A 26,950-nucleotide genomic window follows, 5' to 3' on the forward strand; every position below is an offset into this window, starting at 1 on the left:
ATGGAGGTGGGGGGGTCAGAGGTGGGCTCAGGGCTGGGGGGCTCAGGGCTGGGGGGTTCGGGAGCAGCCGGCGAAGGAGGAGAGTCCCTGCTCCCCACCCGGCCCCGGGGGCTGCAGCTCCCTGCTCGGGGGGTCCCGGGGGTCCTGCCCCACACCGCCGCAGCCCCGTCCCGCATTCCCGTGCCGGTGCCCGCAGCCCGGGCCGGTGGCGGAGGGCGCGGGGGCTGCGCTGCCCCGGCCCGGGACCGAGGAAGGAAGCGGCGGGCGCGGGGGGCCGGGCGCGGCGGGGGAAGTTTCTCCGCGGGACCGCCCGGGGCGGCGGAGGAGGCGGCCGCAGACTTCCTCCTCCTCCTCCTCCTCCTCCTCCTCCTCCTCTTCGTCCTGCTCTTCGCGCTGCTGCCGCTGCCGCCCCGGCCCCGCGCCCGCCGCCGCGCCATGCCCCGGGGTGAGTGCGGGGCCGGGGGCTCCGGGAGGGGCCGGGGGGTCCCGCGGCCGGGGGTCCCCGCCCGGCCGGGGTCGAGCCGGGGGCCGGGAGGAGCCGCCTGTCGCGGCCAGGGCGGGGGCGGCGGCAGCGGGACCCGCCCGGAGCGGGACCGCGGGGGATAACGGGACTGCCCGGGATAACGGAGCTCCGGGGAGAGCGGCGTTGGGATAACGGAGCTCCCGGGGGTGAGGGGACCGCCGGGGATAACGGAACCGTCAGGGATGACGGGGGTCCCGGGATAACGGGACAGCCGGGGATAACGGGGCACGGGGTGCCGGAGGAGCGGAGTTTGGGGCGGGAGCGGGGCCGGCAGCAGCAGGGACAGAGCGGGGACAGAAACTGGCCCGGTCCGACCCCCTGGCGGGACCCCCAGCCCCGGCCCCGCAGCCGCCGAACGTGCAGCCGCACCCCTGCCCCGCTGCCGGCCCGGCGCTGCCGGGGCTGTGCTGACACCGGGGAGCGCTGCACGGCCCCGCAGTGACCCACCGAGCCCCTGCACTGACCCACCGACTGCCCCGCACTGACCCACCGACCCCCCGCACTGACCCACCGACCCCCTGCACTGACCCACCGACCCCCCGCACTGACCCACCGACCCCCTGCACTGACCCACCGACCCCCCGCACTGACCCACCGACACCCCGCACTGACCCACCGACTGCCCTGCACTGACCCACCGACCCCCTGCACTGACCCACCGAGCCCCTGCACTGACCCACCGACCCCCTGCACTGACCCACCGACCCCCTGCACTGACCCACCGACACCCCGCACTGACCCACCGACACCCCGCACTGACCCACCGACCCCCCGCACTGACCCACCGAGCCCCTGCACTGACCCACCGAGCCCCTGCACTGACCCACCGACACCCCGCACTGACCCACCGAGCCCCCACACTGCTCCCCACTGCTCTGACCCCCCCCGACCCCCGTGCAATGACCCACTGAGCCCCTGCACTGACCCGCGCTGCGCTGACCCCACTGACGCCTCCAGCGCTATTCCCCTGCACCGACCCCACTGACCCCCTCTGTACTGACCCCACACATCCCTGTCACACGTGTGCAGCAGCCAGGACGGGCCAGGGCTGTCCCTGTGCCGGGGGGGCCTGCGGTGGGTGCTCCTCATGGGGTCCCCCCGGGGTCACTCAGACAGCGTGGGGACACCCGTGGGTCCCCTAGAGCCTGTGGGGGTGTGGATGGGTGCTGGGGCTGGGGGGCTTCCTCCGCTTGGCTCGTGGGAAGGAGAAGCCACAGAGGTACCGAGGTATGGGTTTGTGGCCTATGGGGACAAGCTGTGGTGGCAGTGTGGGGGAACGGGGACGGCACTGGGGCCGGGAGCACCTGTGGGCACTTGTGGTGGTGCCGGCTGCGGGTGCAGGTGTGGGCTGTGCCCTCGTGCGTGGGAGTGGGCTGGGTTGGGTTGGGTTTGGTTTGGCTGTGGCCCAGAGGGGGGCTGGGGCAGCGCAGTGCTGCTGGGACCCACCTGCGGCTCTGCTGGAGGCCATGGAGCCTGGCCTGGCCTGCCTGGCCCCATCCATCCATCCATCAGCTAGCCATCCATCCATCCATCCATCCATCCATCCATCCATCCATCCATCCATCATCCATCCATCCATCATCCATCCCTCCATCCCTCCCTCCCTCCCTTCCTCCCTCCCTCCCTCCATCCCAGGATCCCCCTGATGTGGGAATTGCTGGGAACAGTGGCCAGGCCAGGCAGGGGGTCACCACATCCCCTGGAGGGGCCTGGATCCAGCTCCAGCCCTGGAGCTGCAGAGCTTTGGCAGCACCTGGAGCAGAGGCCGAGGGCCGGGAGTGGCCGTGGCGAGGGGCAGAGCAGGACCTGGCCTGGGAGGGAAATAAAATGAGGAAATTAGTCACGACAGCTGGAAAATGAGGGAAATCAAATTCCTCCGACTCAGCATGGGAGTTATTTTAGCAGTCACAGCAGAGCCTGGGGCAGAGCTGAGGGGCCCCCGGGGGTCCCTGGGTCCCCACCGTGGCCAGGGACCCCCGTGGGGTCTCTGCGTGGGATTTAGAGATTTCAGCAGTTTTATTAATTTCCTCTTTCTGCTGCTGTGCCGGCGGCAGGGCGGGGAGGGACAACGCTGTGCCAGCCCCCCAGGGCAGGAGGGACCCCAGTGACGGGGCTGGTGACCCCCAGCCTTGGGTGGACCCGGCGCCCGGGGCAGGGCGGGGTGCGCGGGGTGGGGGGCGAGGTGCCCGAGGTGGGTGTGCCGGCGGCTGAGGTGCGGGCAGGGGGTGCCTGGGGGGCGCACGGTCGGTTCGGGGAGGCCGGGTCAGGTCCGGGGGCCGTGGGACAGGGAGCTCACGGGGGCGGCTGCTCCACTTCCCCGGCGGAAAACCCCCGGGGGCTGCCCCGGCCGGCAGCGCTGGCAGAGGGTTTTGCTTCCCTTTTCTGCTGAAGAGATGAGTCGCTTTTCCCGTGCCGGGGGGTGGCGGTGGGAGGGGGCACCTCTGGGTGTCACCCACCGCCCCCCTTGCCGCCCCCTCCTCTCCCCAGGACCCCAGACCCCTGCGAGTGCCACCGCAGTGAGGAGCACTGAGTGCCGCCCCCCGCGCTCCCACCCTTCCTTCCCGGGCCCTCCCGGGGGGCTGGGGAGGGGCAGGTGCCCCCACGGGCTGTGTCCCCTCAGCCCCGCGAGGCCGCCCGGGGCCCGGCATCCCGGAGGGGTTAAACGTGCTGCCGGCCGCGGGTTTCCTGGGAGAACAGAGCTGGCCTTGTGCCGGCGGGGCGGCGGAGCTGGCAGCAGGCGGGGGGGCACACCAGGGCCGGGGCGCCCACCCAGTGGGCCCGGACGGGCCCATCCTGGCCCCCAGGGCAGCGGGAGCCCCGGCGTGGCTTCAGGGGCACGGGTGACCTCCAGCCCCTGCCTGGCACCACCAGGATGCCCCTGGCGCTGTCCTGGGATGGCAGGGACGTTTGTCCCTTTGGCAGGGAACCCTCCTGTCCCGTGCTGGGGGCACAGGGGCCCAGCGGGGCAGGAGGCAGGGCACAGGTCCCTCCTCATCCTCCCTGGGAACACGAGTGTGAGTCGGGGGCTCGGCTGGGGCTGTGGGGAGCGGTCAGGACCGTGGTGGCTGTGGCTGCAAACCTTGGTTGTGACAGAGCCAGAGCCCCCCGGGCACACACATCCCCCTCCTTGGCACCTCGTACCTGGTGCTGGCAGTGCCAGGGCTGGCGGGAGCCAAACCACTCTTGTGTGAGCCCGTGGCCCCTCATGGGCACCGTGTGCCCATGTTTGCTGAGTGCTGGTGACAAACCTGGGGGCACTCTGGGGCTCCACGCCCCTGGGGCTGCTGCAGAAGTGACCCCTGGCCTCTCGCCCCTCCTTCTCCTCCTCTTCCTCCTCCTTTCCCTCCTCCTCCTCTGTGTGTCCCAGTGGCGATGCTCTCATGGGCACGAGTGTTTCCTCTGGGATGGGGATGGTTCCTGCCAGGTGCAGCTCATCCCGAGGTGCCCACAGTCAGTTTGGGGTTTGGGCTCAGCATGAGCAGTGTGTGCCATGTCCCACTGTGGGCTGGGCACAGGGCCAGCCTGGTGCTCAGGGCTGCTTGGGATCCTCACTGAGTCAGATGGGCCACATGGGGCCTTGGGCTGACAGGGGCAGCTGTGTCCCACTCCAGGGGCCCTGGGTGGAGGGACGGGGTGGCTGCAGGACAGAAGGGGCACAGGGGACGTGGGTGGCAGTCACAGCCCCGAGGAAGGTGCACGTGCCCCAGGGTGGCCCTACGCAGCCACGGAGGGACATCGGTCTGCCACAGTCCTGACCCAGGCCCCCTGACGTTGGTCCCATGACCCTGACCCTGTTCCTCCCACTGCCCTGCTCCTCTCCCTCTGCTCCTGCTCCCATTGCTCTGGTCCACTTCCTTCCCCCCCATCCTGCTCCAGCTCCTCCTGATCCAGTTCCTTCTCCCAGTGTCCCGGTCTCCTTGATCCCGATCCCACTGTCTCGATTCTGGTCCCGTCCCCATCACTCCCCTGCTCCTGCCGCCACCCCTCCGTCCCCTCTGCCATGCCCCGTGCCCTCTGAGCCCTGCAGCCCAGGGGGTCCCACTGCCCGCGCCGGCCCCGGGCCGAGCGAACGGCTGCGAGCAAACCTCCGGGCTGCGTTTGCTCCCAAAGCGGAGGCCAAAGGCCGGGACCGCGTTTGTGTCCCCTGGGACCCCGCGGGGTGGGGCGGGCGGCTGTGCCGGCCCCGCTGCTCCCCGCTCGCACAGCGGGCCCGGGGATGCGCTGCCCGGGGCAGGCGAGGCGCAGCGCGGCGGGGCGCTCCGGGCGGCCCCCGGGCCGGGCCGGGCCGGGCCGGGCCGGGCTCAGGGCGCAGCCAGGCAGGGCGGGGGTCACGGCACAGCCCCGGCCGCAGGAAGCCGCGTGTCAGGGCGGGAAGAGGAAGAGCGACTTCCCCATCCGAGGGGGCAGGGACTGCCTGGGGCTCGCCCCGGGGGCTCGGCCCCTTCCCCGGCCGTGCAGGCTCGGGGGGGGCTCTGGGGAACGGGGACCCCCAGCCCAGGACTCCGGGACATTGCGGCTCCTCCGCCCCGGCACCTCTGCTGTCCCGTCACTGGCTCACGAGCGGGGCTCCCACCCTCCCGGTGTGATCCCGTGGGTGGGCACCACGATCCCGGTGGGAAAGGGGCTGCCCGCCCCGGGGTGGGCGCCTCCCCAGCCCAGCACCGGGGGGTGCCCCCGCCTCGGCTGGGCAGGGCTGGCAGCGCCCGGCTCCGGCCGGCAGCAGGAAGGGGAGCAGGATGCGGCCCTTAATGGGAATTGCAGAGGGAACCTGAGGAAGGAAAACGCGCGCCGGGCTTGGGGATAAACACAGCTGCAGGAGCGGACGTTGGCTCCAGGGCCACAGCGCCGGCCTCTGCCCGCCGGGACCAGCACTGGCCCTGCCTGGAGTGGGCAGGATCGGGGCTGGGACAAATGGTGACGGCCCCCGGGCTGCCACAGCCCAGATGTGCCTCTGCTCCCTGCCCTGCTGCCCCCCATCGCACCCCGGACTGGAGGCACAGCACGGCACAGCGCGGGATGGCACAGGGTGCTGCCACAGCCTGGCTGCCACAGATGCAGCACCCTGGGGATGATGTGGTTCCCACGCACACTGGCCGTGGTGGCACTCGCGTGTCCTTGGGTCACGGCGGGCAGATCCCCTTTGGGCGGTCTCTGGTGGGGGGATGTGCCTGCCTGGGAAGCTCATCTGGCTGCTGGGTTGGTGGGTGAACCAGAGGGGTGTGACCCCTGAGCAGCCTCGGGCTGTCAGAGCGGGGGGACCAGGCTGACCCGGCCCCGGAGCGTCCCCTCCCTGAGCCTCTCCTGTCCCCACAGGCTGCTGAAGGGGACAGCAGGAGCGCCGGGATGCAGAGCATCAAGTGCGTGGTGGTGGGTGACGGGGCGGTGGGCAAGACCTGCCTGCTCATCTGCTACACCACCAACGCCTTCCCCAAGGAGTACATCCCCACCGTGTTCGACAACTACAGCGCCCAGAACACGGTGGACGGCAGGACTATTAACTTAAACCTGTGGGACACGGCCGGCCAGGAGGAGTACGACCGCCTGCGGACGCTTTCCTACCCCCAGACCAACGTCTTCATCATCTGCTTCTCCATCGCCAGCCCGCCCTCCTACGAGAACGTCAAGCACAAGTGGTACCCCGAGGTGTGCCACCACTGCCCCAGCGTGCCCATCCTCCTCGTGGGCACCAAGAAGGATCTGAGGAACAACCCCGAGACCATGAAGCGGCTCAAGGAGCAGAACCAGGCGCCCATCACCACCCAGCAGGGCATCAGCCTCTCCAAGCAGATCCGCGCCGTCAAGTACCTGGAGTGCTCGGCGCTCAACCAGGAGGGCATCAAGGATGTGTTCACCGAGGCCGTGCGGGCCGTGCTCAACCCCATCCCGGCCAAGCCCAAGAAGCCCTGCGTGCTCTTGTGACGGGGCTGCCCAGAGACCATCCTGCCCCCCACCCTGGCGCCCCCCACACACCTCCTGCCGCCCACCCCCCCACCCCAGCGCCTCCCCGAGCCTCGGCGGGGCCGGGGCCGCCAGCCCGAAGCCTCCAGCTTTAATAACACAGACCTTGTTTGCACTAACTGTGCGCCCGCCCCGGGGCACCGGGGCTGCCCGCCCCGGCTGTCAGCGGTCTCTTTCGGTGACGCCTCTGCGGTCCTGGCACAGCAACGCTTCCTGAGAAGGGGATGCCCGGGGTGGGCCAACCCCACTGCAGCCCTGAGCACCCCACAGGGACCTGCCACCTCCACCCTCGATACCAGCTGGGGCACAGGGGGTCCCCAGCCCCTCTGTGCCAGCCCTGGCACTCGCCCAGCCCCGAGCATCTCGCTGGCACTGCCCCATCCTGCCCCGGGATCCTGGTGGTGGCACCAGGGGCTCCTGGGAGGTGTTTGGGGTGAGCCCCACACCAGGGACCGCCAGCGCTGCTGAGAGCAGAGCCAGCGTGGCCAGGGTAGAGAGTTCCTGCCCTGGCTGGTGCTGGAGCTCCGCAGGGCAGCAAGACTCACCTGTAACCAGCTGCCCCCAGAGTTGCTTCTCCTTAAATAAAAACCTGCCCAGGTCCCCCGTGTCTTGTGCTCTCCCACGTGCACCCACCCTTCCTGGGCATGGGGGCATCCCTGGAGGGACATGGGTGTCACCAGCCCGAGCTGGGCTGGGATCCCTCACCAGGCCGGGGCCAAGCTGAGGGTGCCCATGGTGCCTGCCAGGGCTCTCTTGCTGGGGCAACTGCCAGAGGAAGTTTGGGATCCTGACCCCACCATCTCTGTGCCCAGCTGAGCTCCCACCTGGGGGCTTTGGGACACTGTAAGGGACAGGAATGGGGACAATGCAGGAGGTGGCCACGGGGCCATTGCGGTGTGTGGGAACGGGGACAGCGCAGGAATTGGCCCACGAGTGGGGTCCCCAGCTGGGCAGCCCCCAGCCACCCCAGCCCCGCTACTGCCTCTGGAGTGGCAGCTGGAGGGCAGAGCCCTGTGTTCCCATGCCCAGGGGTGTCCCGGGGGTCGCCGTGTCCTGTGGCTGTCGATGGCAGCAGCGAGGGACCGGTGGCATCCCCAGCCGCTCTCGCCACCCCCTCGGCACCCCCCTGGCACGTGCTGGCGGGCGGCCAGACCCGGACACGGGCCCCTTGTCCGGCCCCGGGGCCTTCCTGCAGGAAGGGCAGAGCACAGACCCGGTGCCCGCCACAAGCCGCCTTTGTTCCCCGCTGCCGTTTGCAGCCGCAGCCGGGGGCGGGCGTGGGCAGCGGGCCCGGGGCGCTCCGGCCACGGCCCGGCCCCGCCGGCCCCACCCGGGGAGCCCCGGCCGGGGGACACGGCGCCAGGGGGGCTGCATGGCCAGGGGCTCGTGGGGCCCAGCTGCACCAAATCCTGCTCCCGCCACGGGCATCCAACAGCCCCGGCCTGGTCTGTCCGGGGGATTCCAACAGCCCCGTCCTGGTCTGTCCGGGGGATCCACACAGCCCCGTCCTGGTCTGTCCAGGGGATTCCAACAGCCCCATCCTGGTCTGTCCAGGGAATTCCAACAGCCCCGTCCTGGTCTGTCCGGGGGATCCACACAGCCAGGTCCTGCTCCCACTGTGGGGATCTCCATGGCCATTTCCTGCTCCCACTGTGGGGATCTCCACGGCCGTTTCCTGCTCCCACTGTGGGGATCTCCATGGCCATTTCCTGCTCCCACTGTGGGGATCTCCATGGCCGTGTCCTGCTCCCACTGTGGGGATCTCCACGGCCGTGTCCTGCTCCCACTGTGGGGATCTCCACGGCCGTGTCCTGCTCCCACTGTGGGGATCTCCACGGCCGTTTCCTGCTCCCACTGTGGGGATCCACACAGCCAGGTCCTGCTCCCACTGTGGGGATCTCCACGGCCGTGTCCTGCTCCCACTGTGGGGATCCACACAGCCAGGTCCTGCTCCCACTGTGGGGATCTCCATGGCCGTGTCCTGCTCCCACTGTGGGGATCTCCATGGCCATTTCCTGCTCCCACTGTGGGGATCTCGATGGCCGTGTCCTGCTCCCACTGTGGGGATCTCCATGGCCGTTTCCTGCTCCCACTGTGGGGATCTCCATGGCTGTGTCCTGCTCCCACTGTGGGGATCACCACGGCTGTGTCCCGCCCCCACTGTGGGGCTGGCAAGGTGCTACCCAAACCGGGTTTGGTGTAGAAGTGGGTGCTGGGATGGGGAGGGAACCCCATGAGGCAGGGCAGGACACAGCCCTGCCCTGGCCCAGCACAGCGGGATGAGCTCATGGCTCTTCCCCTCCCAGCTGCTCCCGGGACGGCTGCAGTGAGGACACGGCCCCACCATGGCCTGGGACAGGGGGAACCAAGCCCTGGCAGCTCCCCTGCCCCCGCCCAGCCCCTGCAGTGCCAGTCCAGCCCTCCTGGCCCAGGCTCTGCCCCCGGGGCTGTGCTGGCCCCTGGCCCCGCAGTATCCATCAGATCTGCAGGATCTGCAGCCAAGCCCGCGGCCCCCGGGGCTGGGCGGGGAGCAGGGCCGGCAGCTGCGGGGTGGGCTCAGTCCCACGCCTCCAGCCCGGCTCCTGGCCAGTTCCCAGCCTCACTGAACCTTCCCGGGCTTCATCCGGCACCCAGGGGCCACGTCCCACATCACAGCCCCAACAGCCAGGATCCAGAGCCCACACCCCAGCGATCCACATCCTGCACCCCAGTGATCCACATTCCACACCCCAGCGATCCACACCCTGCAGGGATCTGCATCCTGAGCCCCAGCGCCAGGGATCCACACCCCACATCCCAGAGGTCACATCTTGCACCCCAGATCCAACAGCCAGGATCCACAGCCCACACTCCAGCCCCAGTCCATGTCCTGCACCCCATTCCAGCCCCTGGCCTGCCACGGTGCTGGGCTGGAGCTGCTGGCTGTGCCAGGGCCACGCCAGGCTGGGCCAGGTGGAAACGCTGTGGAGTTTGTCGAGAGCTCACAAAAATACTTAGTGCTTTATTTCCACCTCAAAGCCAAGGCGCTGCGGGGGCAGCATGTCACACGCATGCAGGGACACGATGGAGCCCGTGGATGGGGACAGTGACGATGGACACGTGCGGCAGGACCCGCCCGAGGCCAGCCCGGCCCCAGCTCTGCCAGGGCCCTGCAGCTCCCGTGGAGGAGGCTCTGCCCAGCCCCGGGATGAGCACCTGGGGACACTGTAGCCCTCATCTGCCATCCAGCCGTGTCCCCTGTGCCCTGGCAGCTAGAGCTGCACACGGGGGCACTGCTGAACCTCAGATCCAGCCCCATGGCACAGTGGGGCAAGGACCAGCCCCATAGGGACACTGGGGCAAAGACCTCCAGCACCAGCGCACTCACCCTTCCTCCTCAAACTGGGTTGGAACGGGCACAGCACCCCTGGAGCAGCCTGTGCTGCTGGGGGGGCTCCTGGGAAAGGCAGAAGTGAGACGTGGGTGCTCCCAGCACCTGCTCTGCCCTGTGTGCTCCTGCGCTGCTCCAGACAGTCCCTGCACAGCCCAGCACCTCCCTGCTCCCCTCCCCGGAGCTCAGGCACAGATGGGCCAGGACCCTGCCCCAGCCCCGCGGGACACCAGTGCCTGAAGCCAGCCCAAAAGGCCACCAGCCCTTCTTGAGGACTTGCCCCAAGACCCCCAGCCTGAAGGAGGAACCGTGAGACCCCCAGGCCAAGAAAGGACAGGGCAGGGCTGGACCCCCGTGCCCCGGTACCGTGAGCAGCATCCTGCTCTCCCTAAAGCATCCTCCAAAGCAGCAGGTCCCTGTTCCTCCTCTGTCCTGCCCTCCTGGCGCTGGCAGGGAGCCAGGACAGGGGGTCCCCAGGAAGAGCCCGCAGCTCCCCTGGACCAGAGCTGCAGGTGCAGGCAGGGACACTCTTGGGCTCTGGGGATGATCCTGGCAGCAGCAGCTCCACAGCAAACAGCCCGGCCCTGGCAGGACAGGGAAGAGGAGCCCCAGGAGAGGGGCTGGCTAGAAGTGCTTGTCCTCCAGCAGCGAGCTCACCACCAGCTCCTTGTTGCCGAAGTCCCAGAAGGCAGTCATGTGGAAGGCCATGTTGGAGAGGACAACCAGGTACTCCAGGAAGGCGAAGACAGTGTACACTGGGGGAGGAAACACAGCAGGTGAGGGGCACCCACAGCTGCACCTGCCCTGGGAGCTGAGCGGGTCTATGGGAAACCTGTTTGGGGCAGCAGAGCAGGGCTGGGGGGCTTGGCCCCCACCAAGAAAGAAGCGTGGCTGGGCACCTGGAGCTTCCCTAGGCTGAGATTTGGAAGGCAAGGGGTCACATTAGGAGGATGTCAGACATCAGGAAGAATTTTTAGACATCAGAAAGAATGTTTTCATAGAAGGGGGGCCAGGCCTTGGCAGGGGCTGCCCAGGGAGGTTTGGAGTGCCCATCCCTGGAAGTGTCCAAGGAAGGGTTGGAGGTGGCACTCAGTGCTCTGGGCAGGGTGACATCGGGCACAGCAGGGACTTGCTGATCCCAGGGATCTCTTCCAACCTTAACGATCCTGTGATTCAGTGCCCACCCAGCCCCCTCCCCACAGGCCCCCTAGGCAGCCCCCTCACCTCCAGGGCCGCAGTACCAGTTGTGGTGGAAGTAAACGCACACGGCGAACGCAAACGTGATGAAGGTGAAGAAGAAGAGCAGCTGCTTCCACTTGTACGACTTGCGCTCCTGGAAGAGGCCAAGGGCTGGGTGATGCCCGAGCAGCCTCCCCATCCCCATCCCCATCCCATCCCATCCCATCCCATCCCATCCCATCCCATCCCATCCCATCCCATCCCATCCCCATCCCATAGTGGTTTCACATACACCAATTTCTGTTTCCTAAATTCAGCATAGTGGTCTGAGCGTCTACCACAATAATTTACTTTTTTCTGCTGTGAGATAGGATTAGGCATCCCATCCCATGGCAGGGAAGCTCTGCCCTGGCCCCGCAGAGCCCCAGGGGTCTCCACACACTGGTTCCTTGTGCAGAGCCCCCCAGGGGTGGCTTTGGCAGGGCTGTGCCTGGGAGCACACACGGGGCTCACACCTACATGGAGATACAGGGAGCGAGGGAACCATGCGGTCCCAGCAAATACGGGCCCCCGGCGCTGGGGTGCTCAGGGGACTCCTGGAGGATGGGCCGCAGGCAGATCCCCCAGCCCAGGTGGCTCCAGGGCGTGGGGAATTCACCGGGTGCTGCACCCCCTCACCCACAACAGCAGCAGGGAGGAGGAAACCACATGAAGGGGCGGCAGCCGGGGCGGGTGCTGTGCTGGAGAGCTCTCCCAGCATGCCCTGGCACTGGAGGGGCCCCATCCTGCCCCCAGCACCGCCTGTGATGGGGCAGAGCAGGGCACGGGGATGCTGCCAGCAGCCCCACACCCCCAGCTCACTGCCTCTGTGCCCCAGAGCTCAGCCTCTGTGACACCCCAGGGGCCAGGCCTGTCCCCATGATAGCCTCCCCCGACCCACGGCCCAGCACCCCAAAGCTGGCGGCTGTGGGTGCAGCGACAGCAGGAACCAGCTCCAGGCCCCTTCCTCTATTTCTCCATCACACTGCGGGTCAGGGATAAGGATCCCACAGCCTGGGGGGCAGAGAACCCCAAGCCACGTCTGGAGCCCAAGGAGGGAGCAGGGGGGCTGCAAGGGGGGGTCAGCCCCACAGAGGCGCTGGGGATGCCACAGACGGCCCAGGCTGTTACAGGTGGGAGGAGGGGAATTTCCCCCCGGCCCGACGCTTCACGTGAGACAAAGATTCCATTCTGAGGGAGCCGCTGATAACAAGGAAAATGTAAATTGCCCCATCACACTTTCCATTACCCCCGGAACGCGTGCCAGGGCCTCGGCCGGGGAGGAAAACCCAGAGAGGGAGGGCAAGGACGGAGCCACGGGCGCTTCACCGTGTGGGGACACGCGGGTGACGCCACCTGCAGCCCACGGGGCCGGGGCCGGCCCTTCCTGCTGGCACTGACGGGCCCTGGCGCCAGCAGCAGCTCGGCCCGGCGAGGGCTGCGCGGAGCAGCCCGGGAGTGGCAGAGCCCCGAGTTTCACACCGGAAAAGCGGCTCACAACAGGCGCTGCCACCGCGCTGTCACCGCGCTCCCACGGCAAACGGCTGCGCTGAGCCCCGGCACGGCCCCGCCGCACCCACACAGCCCTGCCGGGGCCTCCGGGGACCCGCCACTGCCACCGGGCAGCGTCACCTCCCGGGAGCACCGGGGCAGAGAACAGCTCGGGTCATCCAGTTCCAACGTCCCGGTCCTGCTGCAGGACCCTGAGATGGCACTGGAGGAGCCACTCCGGGCTCACCCACAGTGACCCTGCACCTCTGGGTGCCCCCTGAGCTCCCCCTGTCCCAGTCTGGGCCAGGGATTATCACACCGATAATTAGGTGTTAATCCCTAATGCCAGCGCACGGCTGGCTCAACCCAGTGCCAGGAAATCACGGGGCAAGGTCCCCCGGGGGTGGCCCGTGGTGACATGCCAGGATGCGGGGCACAGCACCTTGGAAGGTGGCAGCAAGGGCCCTGCAGGAGCAGGGGCAGGGTGCCCTGGCACGGATGGGAGCCGGGGTGCACGGGGACCGCCGTGGGGTGTGGGAGCCGCAGCGCTGCCCATGCCCTGCTGCAGGAGGAAGGGAAAGGGCCAGCCCACACCTGGGGCAGCGTGGTGGCAGCTCAGGAGCTGCTGGATGCAGAGGAGCTGCCCATCCCCTCACTGGTGTGCTCAGGGCTCAGGCAGTGCCAGGCACTGTCCCAGCTTCCCATGGTCCCAGCTTGGTGGGGATCCCCCACCTGGGGACATCCCAGGGAGCCAGATGGTGGCCAGAGGAGAGCACCAAGATTAGAGGGATGTGAGGAAAGATTGGGAGAATTGGGATTGCTTGGCCTGGACAGGACCAGGAATGCCCAGGGCAGAGCCCTGGAGAGGAGCTGGCAGCTCCAAGCAGCCTGGCAGGAAGCCACCACACTCTGTCTGCCTGTGGGGAAAAAGGGGGCTCAGAAAATCCCAAGGACAGGGTGCTCCAAGCTGAGCTGGTGCCAGGCTCCCCTGAGGCCTGGCTGGGGCTGGCACAGCTGTGGCTGCCAGCTTCCTCCTGGCAAGACAGAGCGGGGCACCCGCGGCCCCTGCCAGCTCCCCAGTGTCACACAGCCCGCGGTGGCTGCATGTGAGTCTGGCCCAGAAAACCACAGGGGAATTATATTTAGTGTCCAGGTGGCAGCTGGAGCTGAGCACATCCCTGGCACACCAAGGTGAGTCAGGAGCAGGAGGCTGGACAATGAATGGGTGGAGGAAAGGCAGCACCCAGCCTGGGGGCACGCTCTGGGCGGCTGCTCCCAGCCCACCCATGGCACTGGGGGTCTCCTTCCCCACCCTGGGGGAGCCCCAAGCCCTGCAAACGCAGCTCTGAGGGCTCAGGGGTGGCTGCTGTGAGCCACCACCAAGGAGGCCCAGGTGTCTCCTGCTTCTTCCAGTGCCTCCAGAGAGGAAGAGGGACTGTGCCCACCGCCCAGCTCCTGATGGGGACAGGGATGGCAGTGACCGTAACCCAAACAGCAACAGCTCACTCCGCAGGGACCGCCCAAGCACTGCTCCTGCCCCTCATCCCTTTCTGGGGGACAAGTGGCACCTGCAGGGCTCTGTGTCACACACCAGTCCCAGCTCCCCTCGAGGGTTTCTGGGTCCGTGCAGAGAGCCCGGAGCCAAAGGGCCCCACAGAGAGCTCAGCTATTTATAGAGGGCTGGTGTGAGGCCCCGCCAGCGCTCCCCGGGGCGCCGCGGGGAGCTGGGGTGAAACCACGCGTGGTCACCAAGGCGCTCGTGGTCCCCGCTGCTCACACGGCTCTGCCCCAGCAGGGACAGCTCAGACAGCCCGCCTCAGCTCAGCTGGGCCCAGGGGACAGCGGGGGCTGTGCCCCGGAGCCTCCTGTGCCTTTGCACTGGCTGCAGCCTGGGCTGGGCTCAGCCCGTGTGCCCTGTGGGTGCCGGGGGAGTGGGACGGTGTGGGACAGAGCAGGAGCCAGCTCCACTGGCCACAGCATGGACTGGAAGTGACCTTAAAGCCCATCCAGTGCCACCCCTGCCACAGCAGGGACACCTCCCACTATCCCCAGTGTCCAACCTGGCCTCGGGCACTGCCAGGGATCCAGGGCCAGCCACAGCAAATCTGGGAATTCCATCCTCACCCTGCCAGGGAACAATTCCTGATTCCCAAGATCCCATCAAATCCTACTTTGAAGCCATTCCCTGTGTCCTGTCCCTCCATCCCTTGTCCCCAGTCCCTCTGCAGCTTTCCTGGAGCCCCTTCAGGCCCTGCCAGGGGCTCGGAGCTCTCCCTGGAGCTTCTTCTCTGCAGGTGAGCACCCCCAGCTCTCCCAGCCTGGCTCCAGAGCTCCAGCCCTGGAGCAGCTCCCTGGCCTCCTCTGATGGGCTGAGCCAGCCAGCCTGGTGGCCACCACATGCACACACTGGTGTCTGCTGGTGCCACCAGCCCTGAGCTGGGGGGGAACTGTGTTTGCAAACAAGAAGTGAAACTGCTCTGCCCCACTGCCCAGCTCTGTGCCTCAGGGCTGGGGGGAAGGAGGGTTTTCAGGGCGAGCAGCCAGCCAGGAAGAGCAGAGCTGCCAGCCCAGGTGGGCACTGCCACGCACCAAGCACGGGGTGCAGGGATCAGCCACAGCCGAAGGCTCCCAGGCTCCATTTCCCTTTTCCACAGAATCTCTCTCCTCTGCTTTGCCCATCTCCTTTTCCGTCTCCCGCTGTCTCTTTTCTCCCCTGCTGCAGAGCTTTATTTTCCTGTCTCTCAGCATTTGCCACATCGTAACTGGAAACCGCCTGCACTTCCCCATTACAAAGCAGTTCCTGCGCACCTTCCTGCCCTCGCCACAACAGCAGTTGCAACAGGAGCCGCGCCGGACGAGCAGCTCTTGCAAGACCAATTCCTGTCCCTCCTACGCTGCCAGGCCTGGGGAGCTTCAGCAGCACTAAAAGGGGTGCCAGCCATGGCTCGGGAAGGCACAGCCCCCCTGTTCCCCCCTCCAGACAGACCCAGCTTTCCAGCTCCTCACGGAGTTTGTCCTGGAGATGGTCCCAGGTTGGGCCCTGGAGAACCTGAACCCTGTGGGGACTCTGCTGAGGAGGAGGGAAGGACGGAACACCGTGGGACCGGAGCCATCCCCCACCCGTCCCCTCCTGCCATCGCAGCTCCAGGGCTGGGGGCAGCAAATGTGAACAAAGGCCCCCACAGGGGACACAAACCGAGCCAGTCTGTCCCCAGGGTGCCGTGATGCACACAGAGGCATCGGCTGTGCCCTAAAACAGCCCCAGGAGCGTGGCCGGGCGGCTCAGTGGCACTGCCCAAGCCCTTGGATGCGACAGTGGCACCTCCCGTGTCCCGCCGTCCCACCCTGCCGAGCCAAGCAAGCCGCGGGTGTCACAGGAACTGTGCCAAGCCTGCCAAAGGCCACCAGCCGCGAGCAGAGGGCTTGGAGCCCGAGGAATCCAGGCAGAGAGTGGGACAGGCCCCAGGAGACCGCGCTCGGGCCGCGGGATCCGTGGGAACGATTCTCGGCAGGAGCCCAAAGCACACCACCGGCCAGGGGACACGGCAGCTGCGGAGTGAGCAGTGTCCCTGAGCCAAAGGCGACTCCTGCTGGTGTGACAGGCACCGTGCCCTCCTCACCCTGCACAGCCGGCCGGGGAGCTGCGTCACTCCGCAGGTCTTCCTCCTCCTCCTCCTCCTCTGTCACCCTCGTGCCCTGGGCGACAGCTCCTTCCTGCGGCCCCGCACGGACCTGGCGGGGACACCGGAGCTGGCACAGGGACACCGCACCCCCGGTGGCCTCAGGTCAGGGCAGGCCCTGGAGGGCTCCTGTCTCCTTGGGGAAGCCCCAGCCCCGAGGGCAGGTCCTCTCCACCAGCAGGGTTGTTCCAGGATGGGAGCAGGAAGCAGGTGGTGGCACTGTGCCAGGTGGTGGCATGTTCAGCCAAGGTGTCACCATGTTCCCTGCCCTTCCCTCCAGGGATGTGCAGATTCCTCCAGTCCTTGACTAGAGTCAGATCCAATGGGGATGGAAAATCCCTCTGACACCACTGAATCCTACTGCTCCCCAGCAGTGCCAAGGCCACCACTGACCCACGTCCCCAAGTGTCACATCCACAGGGCTGTGAAATCCCCCCAGGGATGTGACTCCACCCCTGCCCTGGGTAGTTGTGCCAGGGCTGTACAGCCCTAAGAAGGAATTTCCTGATATCCAGTGTGAGCCTCCCCTGGGCCAGCCTGAGGCCGTTCCCTCTCCTCCTGTCCCTGTTCCCTGGGAGCAGAGCCCGACTCTCCCGGCACAGGGTCCCCCCGAGCCTCCTTTTCTCCAGGCTCAGCCTCTTCAACCCCTTCCCCAGCTCCATTCCCCTCCCTGGACATGCTCCAGTCCCCAGTCTCTCTTGCCCCGAGGGGCTCAAAGCTAAGCCCAGGATTTGGGCTGCCTCACCCCTGTCCATTGCAGGGGAGATGAACCAGCCCCAGTGGGTGATGTGGCAAGGGAGGAGATCTGGGGCCTTGGAGGGCTCACCCAGAAAAGAGACAAGGCAAAACAATGACAGAAATAAAGGAAGCCGTGGGAAAGCTGCCAAGGAATGACTGGGAGCTATTCCCATATCACCAGAGAGAACACATCACTTCCCAGTGAGCGAGGAGAGCCTCAGCATCTCCACAAGCCCCTTTCCCAAGGAGTCTCACAGCCAAACAACTGCAGGAAGCTTCTTTTCCAGGTCTCTGGAGTAAGGCAGCAGGGACAGGCACGGTGAATTGGCGGAGGGGGAGGATAAACAGCAGCGATGGAGCAGGAGCTGCTCTGGGGCTGCAGAGCTGGGCCCCCCAGCACCCATCCTGCTGGGACGTGGTGCCAGGCACAGCACCCACCCTGCAGCCCTGCTCACAGTCCCTTGGGAGAGGCCTGAACAGCCATCGGCACCTCCCAGCCCTGGGACACAGGCACACACCTCCAAGGGCTCTGCTCTGCAAACTGGCACCTTCCTGGGGCAACACAGCCCCGGGACCCCGAGGGCTGGGCTGGGATCAGCATCCCACGGGGAAAGGACAGAGAGATCCAGGGAGCCCAGGCCCACAGGTGAGGCCAAGGTGCAGGGGCCACATGGGCACAGAGGCAGGTCCCACACAGCCCCAAACCTGGATGTCCTCCTGCCCTGCCTGTGGCTGTCAGTGCCAACAGCCCAGGACAAACCTGGGTGTCCTGACCTGTGCCCCCAGTCCAGGACAAACCTGAGTGTCCTGCCCAACTGCCCCATAACCCAGGACAAACCTGGGTGTCCTGCCCAGCTGCCCCATAACCCAGGATAAACCTGGATGTCCTGCCCACAGCCCAGGACTCACACCACAGACCGGCACAGCACAGAAGCTGCATCCAGGCAGTGGGGCCAGGAGCCCCTGGCTGGATCCTCCACCAGACCCGCTGCCTGCCCAGCCAGTCCCTGCACCCCTGACCCCTCCCCAGAAAAGGAGCCAGAGCCACAGAGTCATTCTGGAGCAAAGGGAGAACAAATCCTGCTGCCTGCTGCTCCCAGCTTGCAGGAGCAGCAATTCCCAGCACAGGGAAGCCAACTTCAGCTTAGAAACAGGCATGGAGAAGGGATGAGCAATCCCAGTCCACAGGGATGCCAACAGTGGTTTCCAGTATGATCTCTCCATGGAAACTTAATCAGATACTGGGAGGAAATCCTTCCCTGGGAGGGTGGGCAGGCCCTGGCACAGGGTGCCCAGAACAGCTGTGGCTGCCCCTGGATCCCTGGCAGTGTCCTCGGCTGGACATTTGGGCTTGGAGCAGCCTGGGACAGTGGAAGGTGTCCCTGCCATGGAAGGGGGTGGAACTGGATGGGCTTTAGGGTCCCTTCCCAACCAAAACCATCCTGTGATTCAATGATAAAACCAGAAAACAGGAAATGAAATGCTTCCTTCCCACTTTGCTTTGGCAAATAATGGATTTGGGTGCCCTCTTCTGTTTCACTTGCTGCTGTTGGCTCCCTTAGCACCTTCTCAGGATTATTTCACAAGCAAGGACAGCCAAAGGCCTTCAGTGCCAGCCCAGAGCCCCCTCCCAGCTCCCAGCGTGGCCCCAGAGCCCTGTCCCAGTCCTGGCACAGCCCCAGAGCCCCCTCCCAGCTCCCAGCACAGAGAGAAGAAAGGAAAGTGTCTGTACCTCGGGACTTACTGTGTGTTTCTTAGTCATTCTCCAGAGGATGCAGGTGAGCAGCATGTGGCCCAGGGCCGACGTGATGAACACGATGAAGGCATTTTCGTGGATTGCTGGATTCATAAACAACAGGTTTCCTGTTCAGTCCAAGCCAGGAGGACAAGGGGAACGTGGGGCAGGGTTTGAGAGGGCTTTGTGCTTTGCTGGGAGCAGAGCAGACCCACTGGGGTCTTTGCAGGCACAGCACAGCTCCATAACCTGCTCATGCAGCCTCAGGCCCCCCTGGAAGGGGATAAAAGTGCCAGGAAGGTGTTTATGTGCTCTGGGACCATCACTTCACACGGCTGTGAACTCAGGGATCCTTGGGAGCAGCTCAGCATTGCCACTGTTCTCAGGATGGGGAAACTGAGGCATGGGGAGGGGGTGTGCAGAATGAGCCAGTCCAAAATCCAGGACGGTCATCCTCTGGCCCCCTGTATGACCTACCTGCCCATTAGCAGCACCAGCAGCCTCAGCTGCAGCACTGAGGTTGCCTCATGCATACGTGGACTAGCCCAGGACCAGGACCAGGCTGGGAAAGCAGCTAGAGCAAGGCTAAACCAGAGCTGCTCCTGAGGCCCCAAACCCCACATAACCCCTGCACCTTCAGGTGAGACATTTTCATAACAGCAGCTCTGAAAAGAATTTTCCAGCCCCTTCTCCAGAAACTGAGCCTCAGGCTGAAGTCCCAACCACCTGAACACCAGGAATGGCTGTCCCTGATTGCCCTGTCCATGCCAGGGGCAGGGGAGCAGGTGAGGAGTGAGGTACCAGCAGGTGGGAGAGGTCAGAGCGGGGTGTCCTGCAGGGATGATTAACCTGAGCACGGCAGCTCAGGGCTGGAACTTTCCCCAGAGCCGGGATTAGTCTGGGATGAGGATCCCAGGAAGTGGGTCAGCTCCGGCTCCCGGGGCAGCTCTGCCCCGTCACACCTCGGGCTCCCCTCGGGGTCAGGCCAGGCCAGCCCAGGCAGCCAAACCTCAAAGCAGCACCTGCATTTCCCAGGGCAGGGGGCTGGCCTGGCTAAGCTGGAGAAGCCCCTGGGGCAGGTCAGAGCCTGCCGTGAGGGGACACTGCCAGGAGAGGGGCAGGGACACCTTGCCATGGGGACAGGGAATGCTGGCAGGAGACAAGGAGGGTGAGCTGGGCAGGGACAGGTCCCACACCACTGATTTCAGGCAGTAGGAGGTTCCTGTCCTGCCATCCCAGTACTGGGCTCCACCACGGACCATCCTCACCCCAAAGGCTGGGGAAGATCCTGGGATGCTGCTCACAGCACCACAGCCCCGAATCCCAGAACAGTTTGTGTTCGGAGGGACCTTAAAAACCTTTTCATCCCACCCCTGCCATGGCAGGGACACCTCCCACTGTCCCCAGTGTCCAGCCTGGCCTTGGGCACTGCCAGGGATCCAGGGGCAGCCACAGCTGCTCTGGGAATTCCATCCCCACCCTGCCAGGGAAAAATTCCTGCCCAGGATCCCATCCAGCCCTGCCCTCTGGCCCTGGGAAGCCATTCTTCTTGTACTGGCACTTCATTCTTTGTTCAAAGTTCCTCTCGAGACCACAGCTGGACACAATATCCATCATCACCATCCCGCTGTGCAGGGAAAGCCAACACATTTCTGCCCTGCTGATATGTCCCAGCACGGGGTTTGTTCCCACTGCAGCAGCAGCACCTTGCTGGCTCCTGCACTTCAGTGCTCTCCAGTTAATCCCTGGTGCCTCCTCCAGATCTTAGGATGAAACAGCAGCTGCAGAGCAGCACTGGCACCTTTGCTCTTCTGAGATGAGACCATGTGGGGGAAGAGAATTTCTCAGCCTGTTGTGGCCAGGTTTTGACCACAGGGATTTAACCGGGAAAACTCTGATTCTGTTTCCAGGAGCTATTAGAGGGCTGGAGCCCCTCTGCTCTGGAGCCGGGCTGGGAGAGCTGGGGGTGCTCACCTGGAGAGGAGAAGCTCCAGGGAGAGCTCCGAGCCCCTGGCAGGGCCTGAAGGGGCTCCAGGAGAGCTGCAGAGGGACTGGGGACAGGACACAGGGAATGGCTTCAAAGTAGGATTTGATGGGATCCTGGGCAGGAATTGTTCCCTGGCAGGGTGGGCAGGCCCTGGCACAGCTGTGGCTGGCCCTGGATCCCTGGCAGTGCCCAAGGCCAGGTTGGACACTGGGGACAGTGGGAGGTGTCCCTGCCATGGCAGGGGTGGCACTGGGTGGGCTGTGAGGTCCCTTCCCAATCCAAACCAGTCTGGCATTCTGTGATGCCATGAAATTTTCTCCAGCAATTCATGGGGAGGGTATGTGAAGGCAGCTGGAGCAGAGCCAGCCCAGAGCCCAGCCCAGCTGTGGGATGGAGGGGAAGCAGGATGAGCTCTGACCCACCTGCCCACAGCCCTGGAGCGGGCCCTCGGCACACGGGGGGCACAGAGTGCCAAGGCCTGGTCCAGGCTCCATCCCCAGACGGAACCCATGGCTTCACCCACGTATCAGCAACCAGGAACTGTGTGAAGAGCACGGCCACTTGCATGTCATGCACATCATTCCTCTACACCACTGACTTTGCTGGAACCTCTGGGGGTTGTTAGGCGTGTTTTCTCTGCAAACTGCCTCCCTGCCCAGCAGCGTCCCAAGGAACAGCTCAGCAGGGCAGGGCCCGGGCGGGGCGGGAGGCGACACCTACCATAGTTCTCGGTGGAGGACACGTAGGTGAGGATGAGGAGGGCAAAGTTCTCGAGCAGGTTGAGCAGCAGGGTGAGGTGGCAGAGGCGCAGGTAGCGGGGGTGCGGGCAGTGGCAGCTCTGGTAGTGGTTCCAGTAGGCCAGGGCCACCAGCAGGCGCGGGGCCGAGTGCAGGCCGATGCACAGGCGCCACACGTAGCGCTGCGGGGTCTCGCCGCCGATGGCCGCGCTGATGGACGGCAGGTAGTTGGGCACCTGCGGGGACACGGGCTGCTGGGGACAGGCACGGGGCACAGCCCCGGCCACACACTGACACCGGCCTTGGCTCGTCACAGCCTGTCACAGACAGGTTTTGGACACGGGGATTTAACTGGGAAAACTCTGATTCTGTTCCCGGGAGCTTCTAGAGGGCTGGAGCCCCTCTGGAGCTGGGCTGGGAGAGCTGGGGGTGCTCCCCTGGAGAGAAGCTCCAGGGAGAGCTCAGAGCACCTAAAGAGGCTCCAGGAGAGCTGCAGAGGGACTGGGGACAAGGCCTGCAGGGACAGGACACAGGAAATGGCTTCCAAGGGCCAGAGGGCGGGGCTGGGTGGGATCCTGGGCAGGAATCGTTCCCTGGCAGGGTGGGGATGGAATTCCCAGAGCAGCTGTGGCTGCCCCTGGATCCCTGGCAGTGCCCAAGGCCAGGTTGGACACTGGGGACAGTGGGAGGTGTCCCTGCCGTGGCAGGGGTGGCACTGGTGGGATTTGAGGTCCCTTCCAGCCCAAATCAGTCTGGGATTCTGCAATAAGGAAATAAGGCTGGAGCAGCACTGTGAACCAGAAGGACCCAGTAAAGCTGAGCCTGGCTGAGCAGCATTATTTAACAGCCTGGAGGGTTTTTTAATTCCAAATGAGTTTGATCCTGTTCCCAGAGCCAGGGGATGTGTGGCTGCAGTGCCCCTGGTGCATCCCACGGGGACATGGATCCCACAGCCCTGCTGGGGCAGTCCTGGGGTGCTGGGGGCCCTCCTCAGGTACGTCCTCAGGTTTCTTGCCTTTACACTCTTCACTGTCCATAGAATCCCAGAATGGTTTGGGTTGGAAGGACCTTAAGGCTCAGGGATGCCTCCCACTATCCCAGGATGCTCCAGGCCCCAATGTCCAAGCTGGCCTTGGGCACTGCCAGGGATCCAGGGGCAGCCACAGCTGCTCTGGGCACCCTGTGCCAGGGCCTGCCCACCCTGCCAGGGAACAATTCCTGCCCAGGATCCCATCCAGCCCTGCCCCCTGGCAGTGGGAAGCCATTCCCCTTTTCCTGGCACTCCAGGCCCTGCTATAGTTGTCCTGCTGGTGTGACATGACTCCTGCCCTCCATTCCCAGCTCATACCCAGCGGCCCATCCAGCTGGGTGAAAGCCCTGGGGAGGAGCCCAATCTCATCCCACATGGAGCTCCAGCCCTCCCTGCCCAGACCCCTGTGGCTCCTCTGAACTCCAGCAGACCTGGGGGCAGCAGCTCTGGACCAACCCCTCGCCAGCACAATGTGTTTTCCCTCCAGCTTCCCCAGCTTCATTCCTCACTGCAGTAACCCCCAGCGTGCCCAGCCCAGACAGCAGCCTGGGCAGTCTGTTCTGCCTTCAGCCCCAGCACAGAGCCAGCCCTGCTGCTGCCAGTCCTGAGGCAGCACAGGGACAATGAAACAACGCAGCTTGCGCTGGATTCTGTAACGCTTCAGGTGGGAAAGCCCAAGAGAGGAGCCCAGAAGGAGATAGAAGAATCCATAAGGTGACTAGGAGCCCAAGAGGAAAAGGGAGCCCAGAAGGAGGGAGAGGAGGCCAGGAGAGGAGAGAGAAGAGCTCAGGAGGAGGGAGAGGAGCCCACAAGGACCCAGAGCTGTGTCCCCCCTCAGGAATACGGGTTTTTCCCACGGGAGTCTCTCACCCCGCAGTGTGTCGCAGTCGTCTCACGGAAGTTGAAGAGCAGAGACCAGATGACACAGAAGAGGAAGCCAAAGAGGGGGCAGAACACAGTCCCCAGGGCCAGCGTGGTGAAGCGCAGCCGGAACAGGATCCCGTCCCGGTCCAGCGGCAGCGGGACCTGCAGCATCTTGGAAACCTGGAAACAAACGAACAAATAAATGCCTGACTGGGCTGCTCTGCCCTGCTCTGGGCAGGAGGACAAGGTGGGCACCAGTCACAGCCTGGGCTCCACGGCCCTGGGGGGCTTTTGGAAACTCTGGGATTCTGTCCAGCACCCCACAGCCCTGGGCAGGGACAGACACACGGCTCAGCCCCACATGGACACACGGCTCAGCCCCACACGGACACACGGCTCAGCCCCACAGCCTGTGTGACCCCACAGACACATGGCTCAGCCCCACACGGACACACGGCTCAGCCCCACACGGACACACGGCTCAGCCCCATACAGACACACGGCTCAGCCCCACAGCCTGTGTGACCCCACATAGACACACGGCTCAGCCCCACACACACGGCCCAGCCCCACAGCCTGTGTGACCCCACATAGACACACGGCTCAGCCCCACACAGACACACGGCTCAGCCCCACACGGACACACGGCCCAGCCCCACAGCCTGTGTGACCCCACATAGACACACGGCTCTGCCCCACACGGACACACGGCCCAGCCCCACAGCCTGTGTGACCCCACAGACACATGGCTCAGCCCCACACGGACACACGGCTCAGCCCCACACGGACACACGGCTCAGCCCCACACGGACACACGGCTCAGCCCCACACGGACACACGGCTCAGCCCCACAGCCTGTGTGACCCCACAGACACATGGCTCAGCCCCATACAGACACACGGCTCAGCCCCACACAGACACACGGCCCAGCCCCACAGCCTGAGTGACCCCACAGACACATGGCTCAGCCCCACACGGACACACGGCTCTGCCCCACAGCCCCAGGATGGGCAGCACGGGCAGGCAGCCACAGAAAATCCCATTGAACCTTGAGAGTCACGGACAACAGGGAGCAGAGGCAGAGCAGGGCCGGTCCCTGCAGCCCTCCAGAGGGATCTGGCAGGAAGGGCACGTGAACCCTGTCCCGTGGGATCCATCCAGACCATTCCCTGCGCTCGGGACAGCGCTGACACAGCCGGGCCACCCTCTAAGTGCCGCCGGGAGCCGCGGCTGCTCCGGCACTGCCCGGCCCCACAGCCCGGCCCCACAGCCCGGCCCCTCAGCCTGGCTCCGGCACTGCTCGGCCCCACAGCCCGGCTCCCACAGCCCGGCTCCCACAGCCCGGCTCCCACAGCCCGGCCCCTCAGCCTGGCTCCCACAGCCCGGCCCCACAGCCCGGCTCCCACAGCCCGGCCCCACAGCCTGGCTCCCACAGCCCGGCCCCTCAGCCTGGCTCCGGCACTGCTCGGCCCCACAGCCCGGCCCCCACAGCCCGGCCCCACAGCCCGGCCCCCACAGCCCGGCCCCACAGCCCGGCCCCTCAGCCTGGCTCCCACAGCCCGGCCCCACAGCCCGGCTCCCACAGCCCGGCCCCTCAGCCTGGCTCCCACAGCCCGGCCCCACAGCCCGGCTCCCACAGCCCGGCCCCACAGCCCGGCCCCACAGCCCGGCTCCCACAGCCCGGCCCCACAGCCCGGCTCCCACAGCCCGGCCCCACAGCCCGGCCCCACAGCCCGGCTCCCACAGCCCGGCCCCTCAGCCCGGCTCCCACAGCGCGGCTCCGGCACTGCTCGGCCCCACAGCCCGGCCCCACAGCCCGGCTCCCACAGCCCGGCCCCACAGCCCGGCCCCTCAGCCCGGCCCCACAGCCCGGCCCCACAGCCCGGCCCCACAGCCCGGCCCCACAGCCCGGCCCCTCAGCCTGGCTCCGGCACTGCTCGGCCCCACAGCCCGGCTCCCACAGCCTGGCTCCCACAGCCCGGCCCCACAGCCCGGCTCCCACAGCCCGGCCCCACAGCCCGGCCCCTCAGCCCGGCCCCGGCACTGCCCGGCCCCACAGCCTGGCTCCGGCACTGCTCGGCCCCACAGCCCGGCTCCCACAGCCCGGCCCCTCAGCCCGGCCCCACAGCCCGGCTCCCACAGCCCGGCCCCACAGCCCGGCCCCACAGCCCGGCTCCCACAGCCTGGCTCCCACAGCCCGGCCCCACAGCCCGGCTCCCACAGCCCGGCCCCACAGCCCGGCCCCTCAGCCCGGCCCCGGCACTGCCCGGCCCCACAGCCCGGCCCCTCAGCCTGGCTCCGGCACTGCCCGGCTCCGGCTCCTCAGCCCGTGCTCGCCCCGCCGCCCCCGGCCCTGCACGGGCAGCACTGTCTGCAGCGGTTCCAGCAGGGATTGAGGGGGGATTGTAGGGCGAGGCTCTTCCCCCAGAGGGTGCCGGGCACTGCCCAGGCTCCCCAGGGAATGGGCACGGCCCCGAGGCTGCCAGAGCTCCAGGAGCCTTTGGACAGCGCTGCCAGGGATGCCCAGGGGGGATTGCTGGGGCTCTGGGCAGGGACAGGGGCTGGATCAATGGTCCCTGTGGGTCCCTCCCAGCTCAGGATATTCCATGACTCCATGCAGACTGCAGGATCAGGGCAGCACAAGCCCCGCACAACAACGAAGCCGGGTCCTGTCAGGCGTGGAAGGCTGGGACGGGCACTCTGGAGCCCGGCAGACGCCCAGAACAGAGATCCCCCGAGCCCAGGGCTCCCCTCAGCCCCAGGGGATCCGGCTGGGACGGACCCCACCCGAGCACCGTCCGGCTGCGGGACAAATCCGATTTACGGACAATCCCTGAGCCATCCGGGCGGCGCCCCAGGGCAGCACGGCCACTCTCTGCCAGCACCGAACGCCCCCACAACGGGGGACCGAGCCCCGGTGAAGGCACCGACCCCAACCACCGAGCGGCCACGGCAAGCGGAGCTCAGCCCACCCAGCCTGCTGGGGACCGAGAGAGGGAATTATCTGAGGAGAAAAGCAAGGAGAAGGGGAAGCTCCCGAGGGCCGGGATTGGTGTGGAGGGGGGTCCCCGGCCGGCCCGGGCTCCCCTGCCCGGGACAGCCCCCTACGGGCTCCGCACGGCCCGGGGACGGAGCCCCCCAAACCCTGACCCTCCCTCGGGGGCCTCGGCCGCAGCTGCCTGTGTCCTGGGGACACCCCGGGGGTCCCACGGCAGGAGCGCCGCAGCCTCTGGCAAAGACAGCAAATAAAAGACAAATATTTCGTTTCGCGCGTTGAATGGCCCCGACCTGTCCTGCAGGAGAGGAGCTGCAGCACCCCGAGACCTGCCCCGGCCACCCCACACTCCTCAGAGACGCCCCGAGACCCCTCCTGGGGCACCCGCCGTTCCCCCGAGCAGGTGCCGCCCTCCCCAGAGTGACCCGTGGGGGCGCCCCGCATCCCCCGGAGACCCTCCCTGCGACCCCTCCCCAAAACCCGCCTGTGCCGGACCCCCGACACCGCCCTCACCGCTCAGCCCCCGTCGCGCCGCTCCATGTCCCGGCCCGGCAGCCCCACCACGCCTCCTCCGCCTTTTCCGCCTCCTCCTCTTCCTCCCTTTCTTCCACCTCTTCCTCCTCT

At 66.4% G+C, this 26,950-nt stretch overlaps 2 protein-coding genes across 4 annotated transcripts; one reads left to right on the forward strand and one right to left on the reverse strand.

Moving 5' to 3' along the window:
- Nucleotides 1–377: 377 nt before the first annotated feature.
- On the forward strand, nucleotides 378–7,081 carry RHOG (ras homolog family member G). Of its 2 annotated transcripts, none has more exons than XM_066177243.1 (2): nucleotides 378–445; nucleotides 5,837–7,081. In XM_066177243.1, the coding sequence occupies exon 2, from the start codon at nucleotides 5,867–5,869 to the stop codon at nucleotides 6,440–6,442; it is 576 nt and encodes a 191-aa protein (XP_066033340.1). In that variant the 5' UTR covers nucleotides 378–445; nucleotides 5,837–5,866; the 3' UTR covers nucleotides 6,443–7,081. The 2 variants fall into 2 exon arrangements, with proteins under 2 accessions (XP_066033340.1, XP_066033341.1); XM_066177244.1 differs by lacking the exon at nucleotides 378–445 and adding an exon at nucleotides 570–669.
- A 2,385-nt stretch (nucleotides 7,082–9,466) lies between these two features.
- On the reverse strand, nucleotides 9,467–26,926 carry PGAP2 (post-GPI attachment to proteins 2). Of its 2 annotated transcripts, none has more exons than XM_066177246.1 (6): nucleotides 26,840–26,926; nucleotides 23,338–23,511; nucleotides 21,421–21,673; nucleotides 18,723–18,817; nucleotides 11,076–11,184; nucleotides 9,467–10,606 (listed from the first exon to the last, which is right to left on the reverse strand). In XM_066177246.1, exons 2-6 carry the CDS (start codon nucleotides 23,500–23,502, stop codon nucleotides 10,476–10,478), a joined length of 753 nt encoding a protein of 250 aa, XP_066033343.1. In that variant the 5' UTR covers nucleotides 23,503–23,511; nucleotides 26,840–26,926; the 3' UTR covers nucleotides 9,467–10,475. The 2 variants fall into 2 exon arrangements, with proteins under 2 accessions (XP_066033343.1, XP_066033342.1); XM_066177245.1 differs by having other exon boundaries at nucleotides 18,711–18,817.
- Nucleotides 26,927–26,950: the final 24 nt, after the last annotated feature.

The sequence above is a fragment of the Chamaea fasciata genome, unplaced genomic scaffold (assembly GCF_029207755.1).
Source record: "Chamaea fasciata isolate MVZ Bird 193981 ecotype frontalis unplaced genomic scaffold, bChaFas1.0.hap1 SCAF_2, whole genome shotgun sequence".
Classification (NCBI taxonomy): Eukaryota; Metazoa; Chordata; class Aves; order Passeriformes; family Sylviidae; genus Chamaea; species Chamaea fasciata.